The sequence below is a fragment of the Lithobates pipiens genome, unplaced genomic scaffold (assembly GCF_037356315.1).
Source record: "Lithobates pipiens isolate NorthernLeopardFrog02 unplaced genomic scaffold, aLitPip1_a1.2 Scaffold_27, whole genome shotgun sequence".
Taxonomy (NCBI): domain Eukaryota; kingdom Metazoa; phylum Chordata; class Amphibia; order Anura; family Ranidae; genus Lithobates; species Lithobates pipiens.
The window spans coordinates 153,894,118-153,907,953 of record NW_027507788.1 but is presented as its reverse complement, the minus strand read 5'-3'; the positions used below and the strand labels follow the sequence as shown (position 1 = coordinate 153,907,953).

Below are 13,836 nucleotides of genomic sequence, written 5' to 3'. Positions count from 1 at the left end.
GAACCGGGATCTGTGTGTAAACACACAGATCCCAGTTCTCTGAGGGGAGAAGTGACAGATCGTCTGTTCATACAAAGTATGAACGGCGATCTGTCCTCTCCCCTAGTCAGTCCCCTCCCCCCTTCAGTTAGAACACACTAGGGAACTCAACCCCCTGATCAACCCCTAGTGTTAACCCCTTCACTGCCAGGGACATTTTTACAATAATCAATGCATTTTTTTTTAGCATTGATGGCTGTATTAATGCCAATGGTCCCAAAAATGTGTCCGATGTGTCTGCCATAAAAAATTGCAGATCGCCGCCATTACTAGTCAAAATAAAAATAATGAAAATGCTATAAATCTATCCCCTATTTTGTAGACTCTATAACTTTTGTGCAAACCAATCAATATACACTTATTGCTAAAAATATGTAGAAGAATACATATTGGCCTAAACTGAGAAAAAAATATATTTTTAAAAAACAAAATGGGGATATTTATTATAGCAAAAAGTACAAAATATTGTTTGTTTGTTTTTTTGTTTTTTTTTTCAAAATTGGCGCTCTTTTTTTGTTTATAGAGCAAAAAAACTAAACGCAGAGATGATCAAATACCACCAAAAGAGAGCTCTATTTGTGGGAAAAAAGGACGTCAATTTTGTTTGGGTACAGCGTTGCATGACAGCGTGCAATTGTCAGTTAAAGTGATGCAGTGCCGAATCGCAAAAAGTGCTCTGGTCAGGAAGGGGGTAAAATCTTCCGCGGCTGAATCGGTTAGCAACCCACTCAGTTATGTTGCCATAAACTGTTTTGTTTGACAATCTTTTTCATTTCTCTATCATTAAAATTTTGTTTGATATATTATGTGATAACTTTTATCTGCAGGTGTATAACAGTGTGGCTAAGGCATACCCACGCAGATTTGTTATTCCTCTGGACACTGGTGCTAAAGGAGACCTTACCCAGCCCCTAAACTACTCTACCGCTACTGCTGAAAAAAAAGCTGATGGAAAGGTAGGCAATCTGTTGTGCAGAAAGGAGTCATTTTACTTGTTTTATTAAAATTGAGATCATTGAGATATTCTTTTTTGCAGCTTGCAATAGTCGTTATTAGTCCTGCTGAATTCTCTTATTTATGAAATACTTTTATTTGTAAAATGAAAAATCCAGCAGCAAAAGTGTGTCGCTGTTTTTATGATCTTGCCATATTATGAGGAATAGGAACTTTAGGGCAGAATTCTTGCATTCAAAGTTCCAAAGAGATAAAAGAAGCTGATGAAATGCTGCTAAATAGCAACCATAAGAATTACTAATGATGTCACAGATGACACCACAGCGCCTCTCATTTATTATGCTGCAACTGCACGCTTTTATTAAGCATTCGGCAGTTTAGTAAGTAACATCAACTCCTGAAATTGGAAGAAGACACTGGGGTTTATTTACGAAAGGCAAATCCACTTTGCATTACAAGTGCACTTGAAATTTCACTGGACGTGCAGTCGCTGTAAATCTAAGGGGTAGATCTGAAACAAGGGGAAGCTGATGATTTTATTATGCAATCATGTGCAAGCTAAAATTCAGTTTATTTTCCTTGCATGTCCCCCTCGGATCTACAGTGACTGCACTTCCAAGTGCAATTTCAAGTGCACTTTGCTCTTGTAGTGCAGAGTGGATCTGCCTTTATTAAATAATCCCCTATGGCTGCTTCCATTATCTATTAGGTCACTGAGGATCTGAAGTGTGAGCTGGGAATGACAGGGTGAGGGAAGCACTAAACAAAATCACCGGTAATTACACTCTTGCATTCTTGGACTTTTGCCCTGCTCTCCAGCACTCAGGAAACCCCCCCCCCCCCCCCCTTCTTCCATAGATAGTGGAGTGCCGGGGCAATTACCCTGTTTGCCTGTCACTTTAATCACATAGGCTGCAGTGCTTTTTTAATTGGAGAGCAGTGGTTGGTTTTCTTATGGTGGACTTGTGATCATAGAACTTATCAAGTGCTACAGATATTTGCCAAACCTTAGCTGTCTTACTGGGGTCATTTGTTACACATCCAAGGGTTATACTGTAGGGCAAGCACCCAAAGAGACCTTTTCTAGGATGAGATATCTGTAATAGCTCTGAATTTTAGCTATTTCACCAGGGGTAAGTGGCTTTAGAATTCCTTTTGTAACTCTTTCCAGCCTTATGGCCATCAACAAGTCTTTTAGAGGGCTTTCACACTGCCATGCCCATAGCGTTGGCGGTAAAACGCCGCTATTTTTAGCAGCGCTTTACCGTCAGATTTGCAGCACATTTCGGCCGCTAGCGGGGCGCTTTTGCCCATGCTAGCGGCCGAGAGAGTTAAAACCACCCGCAATACGCCACAATAGCTGCGTTTTGCTAGCGGTATTGCAGCGCTGCCCCATTGATTTCAATGGGGAGCAGCGGTGGAGGAGCGGTAAACACACCGCTCCAAAGAAGCTGCTGGCAGCACTTTTCCTGACGTCCTGCGACCGCACCACTCCGGTGTGAAAGCCCGAGGGCTTTCACACTGGAGACAATGGTGCAGCAGTTTGAGGGCGGATTGCAGGTGCTATTTCTAAAGCCCCATACACACTATCAGTTTTTCTGCTGAGTTTTTCCTTCAGGTTTACCAAAACCATATAATATGAAGTCAAACCTTAGGCGTTTCAATTTGAATGCAATCAGGCAGGCCCTTGCACTACATGGTTTTGGTAAACCTGAAGGAAAAAATCAGCAGAAAATCTGATAGTGTGTATGGGGCATTTAGCTATAGTGCCTGCAAAACGCCCTCGGTGTGAAAGGGGTCTTGGGGTCCTTTTTGAATCTTCTTTGATTTTGCCAGGCTATAATTGAAATTAATTCAGCTGTAAAGAACATTTTGTATATGGCAGGGCCAGACATTTGTTTATTCATGTAGCTGACTTCAAAATTGTATTATCCTAAAGGTTTGTTTATTTTTAAGATATTGATTGTTTCACCACTTCTTTACCAGGGAAATTAAAAAAAATGCCACACATTAAAATCTGCATTTTTTACTAGAAATTATCTTACACCCCAAATGTTTATATATTTGGAAAGATGAATGCCGTGTAGCATAAACAGTTGAGTTTTTTTTTTTTAATGTTGCATATTATTTGTGCACACAAAAAAAAGACTAAAATGGATTTTATTGCATACAAACACTATAATACCAATTTTTATGGTAAAAAAAAGATCGGGTTGAATTGAGTAAATGGATACCAAATATGTCAAGCCCTAAATGTGTGTGCTCCCATGAAATCGCAAAAAAACGCTTGTACTCAACATTTTCACTAGGTCACTTTTTAAAAGCCTTTATAGTTCAGTTTAGAGTTATCCGGAATTATGGCCATAGAATTTGGTTGCATGACATCGCCATTCAGTTGAGTGGGTTGCATTCTGCAAATGGTACTATACAGACAGTGGTGATTATGTTTGACGCTGGGATACAAAGCTTTGTGAACATATGTATTCCCCTCTTCTCTGCCTTTGTAGCTAAAGAGGGGGTGGTAAAACAGCTGAAATGTGTGGTTTTACTACTGCCTCCTAACCACTAGTTTCATAGTTTCATAGTTTCATAGTTTCATAGTTAGTAAGGTTGAATAAAGACACCAGTCCATCCAGTTCAACCTGAGTGAGTGTCCACAATTGCCCCTATCTCTGCACACTGAACACTCAAATCGGTCCCTACCCTCAAGGAGCCCACAATCCAAGGTCCCCATCCATATACTAGGGCCAATCCTGGACAGAAGCCAATCAACCTACCTGCATGTCTTTGGATTGTGGGAGGAAACCAGAGTACCCGGAGGAAACCCACACAGGCACAGGGAGAACATGCAAACTCCAGGCAGGTAGTGTCGTGGTTGGGATTTGAACCAGCGACCCTTTTTACTGCTAGGTGAGAGTGCTAACCACTACACCACTGTGCCGCCACTAGTGTAAACAAGGCCTACAACTAACAAGCATATTTGGCTAATAAAGTTAATAGATCCTGTGGTGTTTGCACTTGGACATTCCTAAGAGCGTAGGTTCACTTTTAAGTGGATATATACTCCCCCTCTCTCTAGCACTGTGGTGTCCTGGAGCTCCCTGCTGGCCGCTGACATCTTTAACCATTTTACTTTCTGGCATGCACGGGAGTTTAATTTATCTTGGCCTTGCTGAAATTGTATACCAAGATGTGTGAGCACAGTTTAGTATACAGTGTGTGCAGCTGTGTATGGTAGCCAATCGGCTTCTAACTTCAGCTTGCTCAATTAAAGTTTGACCAAAAAAAATAAAATAAAAACTGGAAGCTGATTGGTTTCTATGCACAGCTGCACAAGATTTTGCACTTTCATGTTTTCAGAAAATCAACCCCATAGTATGTACTCTGCACTAAAAATCCTGCCTGTTCACAATTTTTTTTTTCCACTTATTGATTACAAAATTATTTTCTCTGTATTTTTCATGTTCAGTAGATACTTTGTTTATACAAACCTGTGTCATTTGTGTAGGTGTGGTGTACCCATGAAAATCTCCATGACCACACGTTGGACTCATGTGGATTAGAATTTCCTCAGATAAATTATGCCAAGTATAACACAAAAAAATACCAGTTCTTTTATGGCTGTGGCTTTCAGCACCTGGTTGGGGATTGTTTGATTAAAGTTGATGTGGAGACAAAGAAAGCAAAGGTTAGTTATTAAGGGAACTGGTTATATGGTAAGATGCACTAAATGTTGGTGAAAAATATATTGCATATATATATATATATATATATATATATATATATATATATATATATATATACACACACACATATATACATTTTTTTTTTTTTTTAAATGTCATATACTGTTGCTATAGAAGTCATATTGCAATTGAATGCTATTAAATATAAGCTTTGCTTTTTAATCTGCAGCTGTACAATTTTCTGTAAAATGCAATGAAATATGGCTACCTGGAGGCATGCTGTGCACAAAATAATAACAAATCCTGAATTGTTAAAAAAAAAAAAAAATGAGTTTATGAACATAGCAACTACCAATCAGATTCTATATATCCTGTATTACTCAGCTTTTTTATGTGAACTACTAGATCTGTATTAAGTGGTCATAAATGGTTTCATAAGTCACATGGTAGTATCGTACACAGCAGAGCTGCAGGATTAATTGTTAAGGGATCAAAATTGCGATTTCCCCCCCCTCCCCCAGCAAGCTTAATAGAGTATATCCCAATTCAGTGCTGACATCACTGAGATAAAAAGAAACATTGTAACATTTAGTTCTTTTAGATCAAAGGAATGAACTTCGTTCTGTAAATTAGGTCAGTTTAGCCACTTAAAGACTAAACCTTTTTGACAGTATTTTTTGCTAGAAATTTACTTAGAAACCCAAACATTTATATTTTTTTTTTTTTAGCCGAGACACTAGAAAAGAAAATGGTGGTTGTTGAAATATTTTATGTCACACTGTATTTGCTTAGCAGTCTTTCAAACAATTTTTTGGGAATTAATACACTTTAATTAATAAAAAACGAAAGCGTAAAGATAGCTCATTTTTATTAATTTTTTTGTATAATGTGAAAGATGAATCGTGATCTTTGTACTAAGGGGAAAAAAAATGTAATTCTCATTTTGGCCAGAATTGTGCAGCTCTAGTACACAGAGTCTGATATGTTTTAAGATCTACAAAGTGATAAAAGCTTTATGAACACAAATAGAAGGCTTACCTATTGCAGTTACATAATCATACATTGATATAGAAGTAGAACTAAAATGCTAAATTTAAGAGAAGGGTATTTAAAACTAACCAACAGGTTGTATATTTGCATTAATAGATATACTAGATTTGCAGAAGTATGGGAGTGAAAATGGCTGAAATGCAGGTCGGGATGCCCTGATTTGAATTTTCTTTCTGTTTTGCAATCAGAAAATTTTGGAAAACTAGGCTATATGGTTGGGTAGTGTAGTAGATAGATGTGTTTTCTGAAGTTTAAGGTTATATTATTTCTGTTGATGATGCAATAAAAATAGGAAAAAGCAATTCTAGTGATCCTGATGGCCGTTGGGGTAATTATTAGCAGCTGGACAGGGAGAAATGCACCAAGAGTTTTAGAATTACAATATCACATTGAGATATATATTTATGGAAAATTATATTAACATTCAATATAGTACCACCAATGCAGGCATAAGAAATGACAAAAAATGGTACAGATTTTTTTAAAAGTATCCTATTGATCAAAGATTTCGTTTAAATAACAAACTAGACGTCAACTTGCTGTTTTTCTGGTTTGTTTCCTATACCTATTTTTTTTCCTAATTTTTTTCTTTTTTTTTTTTTTTTTCCTGTTTTAAAATGTCTGTATAAAAATACTATATGTAAAAATATTTTGCTATTCAGCACTACGCTAATTTTACCTGGCAATTGCTTGGTCAAGCAACACTATACACAAATTATATAAACTAAAAAAGACTGCAAATTTTCTAAAAAAACAAAATTTTCTACTTTCAGTTATAAAACATATCCAATAAAATCAAATGTATTCTGCTACATGTCTTTGGTAAAAAATAAAAAAATAAAAAATCCCACATCTAAAGTGGGGTACACCCTATAAAAACAAACAGGTGAACGTTTCACAGCAAATCGGAACTGCTGAAAGAAAATTCATATGGAAATTCTTACGAATATTCTCGTACGACAAAGGCTTTTTTTTGTCGTTTATTGTTTCTGATCAAGCACAGTCTTTCTGTTCAGATTTTTCTTGTCCAAAAACGGTACACATTAAGGCCGGGTTCACACTGCTGCGGGGGGAGATCCGGATGGGATTCGCACCGCACTGCAGTGCAAATCACATCCGATCTCCGTAGCGATGCGAGTTCAGCCATACAGATAGTATGGCTGAATTCGCATCGCTCCCGCAGCAAACTCGCACGGGACCCTTTTTTTGGTCCGCAGCAGAATCGGATCGCATGGGTGTTCACACCATGCGATCCGATTCCTGTGCGAGTCTGCAGATCGCACTGCGATATGCGGACGGATCTGGGGGTGTCATTAACATTTCATTGACACTCCCAGCCGTTCGCATAGGGCAGTGTGAACTGCCGGCGGGAGTCATGCGATGCAGGAGAACGCCGCAGATTCGCGGCGTTCCCGCATCGCTGTGGTGTGAACCCAGCCTAAAGGAAAATCGGGCGTTCTGTTTGCATACGAGAAAAATTTTGGCGTTTGTCCCTTTGGGATTTTTCGTATGGAAATTCGGAATCTGCTATTGAAAGTTGTGTACACACTATACGAAAATCATACGAAATTTTTTTGGACAAAAATGCCCGATTTTCTTATAGTGTTTTTGGGGACACTATTATAGTTCTAATTGTGAGCAAAATACTGATCCATACAGACCCTATACTAGTAATAGCGGTGATCAGCGACTTCTAATGTGACTGCGATTGTGGTGGGCAATCTAGTACTAACTGAAACTGACATCGCTAGTGACACTAATACTGTGATCTGTGATGATACTGTGCTCTATCCCTGTACTAATGACATTGGCTGGGTGACGGGGCAACCAAAGTGTTAACTGTGGAGGGTAATCGAGGGGCTAAATGTGCCTAACATGTGTATGCAAGTATATATGTGCTGCTTGTACTCACACTGAATCTGACTGGCTTCTCTTCCTGAATGAAAAGAGCTCAGGGAGTTAGAAACCATCCAGATCCTTTACAAACACACAGACGTCTGTGCTGTGATTGGCCATAACCAAAATCATTGGCAGTAACCTGTGCTGTGGTCAGTCACAGTACAGATCAGAGTGCACAGTGCTCCCAAAAACCAGGAAGTAAACCTCGACAAATCCGCCTCTCAGCCTGGAGCTGCCGCCTGCATGCAGCAAATGTACTGTGGGCAGACGGCAAATGGTGAAAGAGATTAGGATGAAAGTGAACTTATTACAAGGAAAATTATATTCGTAAAAGCAACCACGAACATGCACTGTTTCCTATTTGGGAAGGCATCTCTAAAATTACTTGCCTATAAATCCTATAAAACAGGTAGCATTGGCAGTGTCAGGGAAATTACCATACTATGTCAATGGTTTAACCATCGTGGCTAGACACAAAGACTGTGCTGTAAGAAGGCTCATGCATGAGCCCATCAACTGGTTTGTAGATGTAATTGCCATCGTTCTTTAAAAGAAAAGAAAACTTGTTTTCACTTCATCTTGACTTCAAAGATGGCTGCATGGGCTTTTTCAGGTTAAGTTTCCTGATGATGACAATAGTGGACATGCCTGTGTAATGTATGTTGGAACAACCTCTTGTAGTCTATATTGAAAGCCCACGTGACAGGGTGTCAACATGGGAGTAATATTGGGAGATTGGAGGCAGGAGTTGTTACCATTTAACAGGAAGTGCCTAAAGCAGGAACTTCATGGCAGGACTACCAGGTATTATGATCGCTGGGTGGTGTGGCTCTCATTCTGGGTGGATGTCATCTGATGGCCTCCCAGAACGACTGCTCTCGCTCCCCCATGGGTGCCCGGCGATCACGGCCGCACCGGGTTGCTAGGACGCGGCGAGACCCCGATCTATGTAAAGAGCCGTGGCTCTTTAACCATGTGATTGGCTGTGGCCCACAAGTGCCAGCAATCAGTGGCCATTAATGATTCCAGTCAGTGCTGCCTATCAATGCCCATCACTGCTGCCCATCCGTGCCACCTATCAGTGCCCATAAGTGCGGCATATTTGTGCCTCCTCATCAGTGCTGCCTCATCAGTGCCCATCAGTGAAGGAGAAAGATTGCTTATTTACAAAATGACAGACACTAAAAAAACTTTTTATTTTTCAAAATTTTTGGTCTTTTTTCTTTTTTGGGGAAAAAATAAAAAACCCATGAGTGATTAAATGCCACCAAAAGAAAGCTCTATATGTGTGAATAAAATAACAATTTCACATGGTTACAGTGTAGCATGACTGTGCAATTGTCATTCAAATTGTGACAGCGCTGAAAGCTGAAAAATGGCCTTGGCAGGAAGGGGGTTTAAGTGTTCAGTATTGAGGTGGTTAAAAAAAAAAATGACATTTAAAATAACATTTAGCATGTTAAACCTTGCATGAGATTTTAGTGTTTATAGAGACAATTGTAAGAGCTTGAACACTTTTTTTGTTTTCCTTCATACTGAATTTATATTGAGCATTTTCCCTGAAAGCAAAATGAAACTTGCTGATTTGTAAATGTTTTTTATTTTTTAAATAAAATAACAAATACGCTATACTCACCCACTCTCTGCAATAGTTTTGCACAGAGCAGTATATATCCTCCTCTTTTGGGGTTCCCTGCTGGCACTCCCCCCCCGGCCAGTGCCCCATAGAAAGCAGCTTTCTGTGGGGGCACTTGTGAGGGCTTGCTCCTGAGCCACCCTCCCTGCATCTATTGACACAGACCATGGCTCGGCCCCACCCTCCGCTCCCTCATCACAGAATTTGATCGTCAGCAGTGGAAGCCAATGGAGGAAGCGAAATCAGACTTGGGTAAGTATAACGTGAGGGGAAGATCCTGTGACAAAGATTTTTTACCTAATGTATTAAAGTAAAAAAAAAAATTACTTTAGAACCACCTTAATAAGTAAAGACTTTAATAATAAGTCAAAATATGTACTTACTGAGCCATACAGTTTCTGTTTTTAGCCAATGTTTTATATTGTGCATATTGAAATCTTAATTGTCTGTCTCCTAAATGTCACAGATATGGAAAGAAGATGGATTTTACCCTTCAGAACCAATATTTGTGCCTTCCCCAGATTCTGTAGAAGAAGATGATGGAGTCTTACTTTCTGCTGTCCTTACACCTCATCAGGTGGGTGACTGGACTTTTGTACCGTTTCATCATATCGTATGATAATGGAAACCATAGCTCTGTCTCCTTATTTCTGTAACACTTCCTTGGTGTTCATTCACACCTGTGTGTTATGTACAGTGTGTTAAAAAAAATCCTGTTGGGTGCATCTTTAACTACTTGTCATCCAGCCGCCGTTGTAATACAATGGGAGGTTGGCTCCCCTGTGCGAATCGCCGTAGCTGTACGGCGGCCACTTTAAGGGGTATAGGGGGCACGCACGCGCCCTAGCGCGCCCTAGCTCGACATGTGGGAGCCAATGCGCTGGGCACCCGTGATCGCCCCCTGACAGAGACAGAACAGAGATCTCTCAATGTAAACAGAGACAGATCTGCTGTTCCTAGTAATTAAGAACAGCAATCTGTCTCCTCCTCCAGGCAGTCCCATCCCCCCACAGTTAGAAACACTCCCTAGGGCACACATTTAACCCCATTGATCACCCCCTAGGGTTAACACCTTCCCTGCCAGTATACAGTAACCAGTGGCTATTTATAGCACTGATCGCTGTATAAATGTCAATAGTCCCAAAAAAGTGTCTGATCCGTCCGCCGTAATGTCTCAGTCCTGCTAAAAAAAAATAAAAAAATAATAAAATACAAATGCCATAAATATATCCCCTATTTTGTAAACGTTATAACTTTTGTGAAAACCAACCAATGTATGCTTATTGCTTCTTTTTTTTTTTTTTTTTTTTTTTTTTCACCTAAAATATGTAGAGGAATATATATGGAACCAAACAGATAAAGAAATTTGTTTTAAAAAATTTTTAGGGATATTTATTATAGCAAAAAGTAAAAAAAAAAATTTTTTTTGTTTATAGCACAAAAAATAAAAACCGCAGAGGTGATCAAATACCCCCAAAAGCAAGCTCTATTTGTGGGGAAAAAAAAGAACATACATTTTGTTTGGGTACAGCGTGACGTTAAAGTGATGCAGTGCCGTATTGCAAAAAATAGCCTGGTCAGCAAGGGGGCAAATTCTTCCGGGGCTGAAGTGGTATTAATGCGTTTTCATGAAAATGCATATCATAGCGTTCAATGGTAAGGTGCCTAAACCACACCACACTGGTGTGAATTGGCCCTTGGTGACAGATGCCCATAAGAGCAGCCCAGCCAAGCAGGACAGTATTTTTCAATCCTAGTTCAGGATTACAGATAGGGAAACAAAAACCAAAGAAAATTACCAGCTCAATTTACCTGCCTGCAACCAAACAAATTATCCTAACGGTAGGCGTTATAACCAGGGGTTTCATTTGCACTCATTTGCAAATACACCAGAGGCTCTTCATGGCATGCCAGTATTATCAGCCCACCCCTCCTTAAAGGCGCAGGGGTGCACTGGACAACCAGCAATAGTTTGGCAGCAAAGATGTACAGTGTGTCCCATCACCAGTATTTTTACAGTACAAACTAATGGCCACTGCCCCCACCTATAACTGAACTTTGCAGCAAAGAACGCATGGAAGGGTAACGCATGTCAAACAAAGCCAAAGAAAATTCCTAGCTCAACTTACCGACCAGCCTGCAACCAACTGAATTTTCATGTCTATCAGTATGTGTTTAACTGCTTCAGCCCCGGGATATTGTACCCCCTTGCTGACCAGAGAACTTTTTGCGATTCAGCACTGCGTCGATTTAACTGACAATTGCGTGGTTGTGCGATGTTGCACCCAAACAAAATTGATGTTCTTTTTTTCCTACAAATAGAGCTTTCTTTTGGTGGTATTTGATCAACTCAGCAGTTTTTATTTTTTGCTTTATAAACAAAAAAAGAATGTAATTTTTGACAAAAAACTCAATATTTTTTACATTTTGCTATAATAAATATCCCCCAAAAATATATTTAAAAAAAAAAGGTTTTTCCTCAGTTTAGGCCAATATGTATTCTTCTACATATATTTTGGTTAAAAAAAAATCACAATAAGCGTATATAGATTGGTTTGCGCAAAAGTTATAGCATCTACAAAATAGGGGATAATTTTATGGCATTTTTATTATAATTTTTTTTTTTTTTTTTTTTTTTTTTTTTTTTTTTTTAGTAATGTAATGGTAGCGATCTGCAAATTTTATCAGGACTGTGACATTATGGTGGACACATTGGACACTTTTGACACTATTTTCGGACCATTGTCATTTATACAGCGATCAGTGCTATAAAAAGCACTGGTTACTGTGTAAATGACACTGGCAGTGAAGGGGTTAACCACTAGGGGGGATAAAGGTGTTAAGTTTGTCCTGGGGAGCGATTCTAACTGTGGGGGGGGGGGGCTTGATGATGGGGAGCAAAGATCTCTGTCATGACACAAGCCAGAACGGGGAAATGTCTTGTTAACATAAGCACTTCCCCGTTCTGCGGCTCTGTGACACAATTGCCAGGAGACCGGCGGACTTGGAGTCTGCTGGTCACGCTGTAGGCGTGTGCGTGCCTTCTAGCCATGCCTCTTAAAGGGGATGTACAGGTATGCCCATTTGCCCACCGTTGCCATTGTGCCGATGTATATATTGGCGTGCAGCGGTCGGTAAGTGGTTAAAGCAGGGGTTTAGTTTGCACACATTTGTAAATACATGTGTAAGCTGCAGAGCTTCTTCATGGCAGCCCAGCATTATCTGTAGTCTTAACTTCAATTTCTGAAAGCCTCCATAGTAGAAGCCCATGCATTATAATGGATGGACAGAGGGCAGGTGAGCCTGGAGGGAGCCCACCAGAATTACAGATAAATTAATTACATTAATTTAAGAAATAATATACAACTATAAGAAAAGAACTTTAGCAAGCATATACTTAAACTTGTTTTTACAGTCTTTGTTTTACTAATAAATAAAATATACATGATTAAGGTTTCCCAGAGCACTGTGGATTAGCTAAGGTTACAGCACAGCTGCTGATTTACAGCACAGTTTGTCTAATTGAAACATTGGACTGAACCACTTGACAACGTATAAGTCCTTGAGAATTAAAATATGTGACTAAAAAATGTTTATAGTTTAATATTTTTTTTTTTAATCCTGACCATATTTAAAAAGAAATAATGTACAAAGCTACTATAAATGATCTTTATAGTACACTTTTTTCTTTTTATATTGAGGGGACCATTACTGTTCTGCCCCCACAGCTCTGTTCATCTGCCAGATCTCTGTGAAGTAGAGCAGCACACGTCTGCCTTGCAGCACTGGGGTCCTTGGTTCTAATCTCAACCAGGACATTATCTACATGGAGGTTTCATGTTCTCCTGCCTATATGGGTTTCCTCTGGGTACTCCATGATCCTCCCACAATCTAAATGCATGGTAGGTAAATCGGCTCCTTTCCAAAATGGCTCTAGTATGTGTATATATGCATGTGAGCTAGGGACCTTAGATTGTAAGGGCAGACACTAATTGTCGGCACTGAGCAAATACCTGCAATAAATAAATATTCTGTAATTCTGTGTATGGGGGAGCATGTGACAGTCTCCTCCTCTTATGCAGTAAATTACTTATTTTTAGCGCATATTAACGTTGTAAAACCCTAGCGCATAGGAGTTCCTGTTATCTGCCAGCATGGTGTCATTCCATTACATTCCACTAGAGGGGGAAGTAGGAACTTACAGTTCACATCAGTGAACAAGAAACCTGATCCTATTTTATATTTTCTTATTCTCTTCTTTTTTTTTTCTTTTAGGATAAAAGTACATTCCTTCTAATCTTAAATGCAAAAGACTTCACAGAAATTGCCAGAGCGGAAGTGCCTTTGCAGATTCCTTATGGTTTCCATGGTATCTTTGTACCTCAAAGAAACTGAATGTGAAGATATGAATAGTGCCTTATAATTACATAGCACTTTTAATTATAACTGTGAAGAACATAACTATATAATGTATATTAACCAAATACAGGCTTTTATAACATTGGATTACAAAGTTGTATTGTTTACTTACTGTCACTAAAATTGCATAGAAAATAAACTTTTTGAAATGAT

At 39.2% G+C, this 13,836-nt stretch overlaps 1 protein-coding gene across 2 annotated transcripts in view; it reads left to right on the top strand.

Annotated features, from left to right (window-relative positions):
• Nucleotides 1-13,836, top strand: part of LOC143934245 (carotenoid-cleaving dioxygenase, mitochondrial-like) — a 73,623-nt gene extending 59,787 nt beyond the window's left edge. For both annotated transcript variants that reach the window (XM_077457687.1, XM_077457686.1), the window contains exons 9-12: nucleotides 867-995; nucleotides 4,502-4,681; nucleotides 9,731-9,841; nucleotides 13,540-13,836. In XM_077457687.1, coding sequence (XP_077313813.1) covers nucleotides 867-995; nucleotides 4,502-4,681; nucleotides 9,731-9,841; nucleotides 13,540-13,659 — 540 coding nt within the window. In that variant the 3' untranslated portion in view covers nucleotides 13,660-13,836. The remainder of the gene's footprint in view (nucleotides 1-866; nucleotides 996-4,501; nucleotides 4,682-9,730; nucleotides 9,842-13,539) is intronic.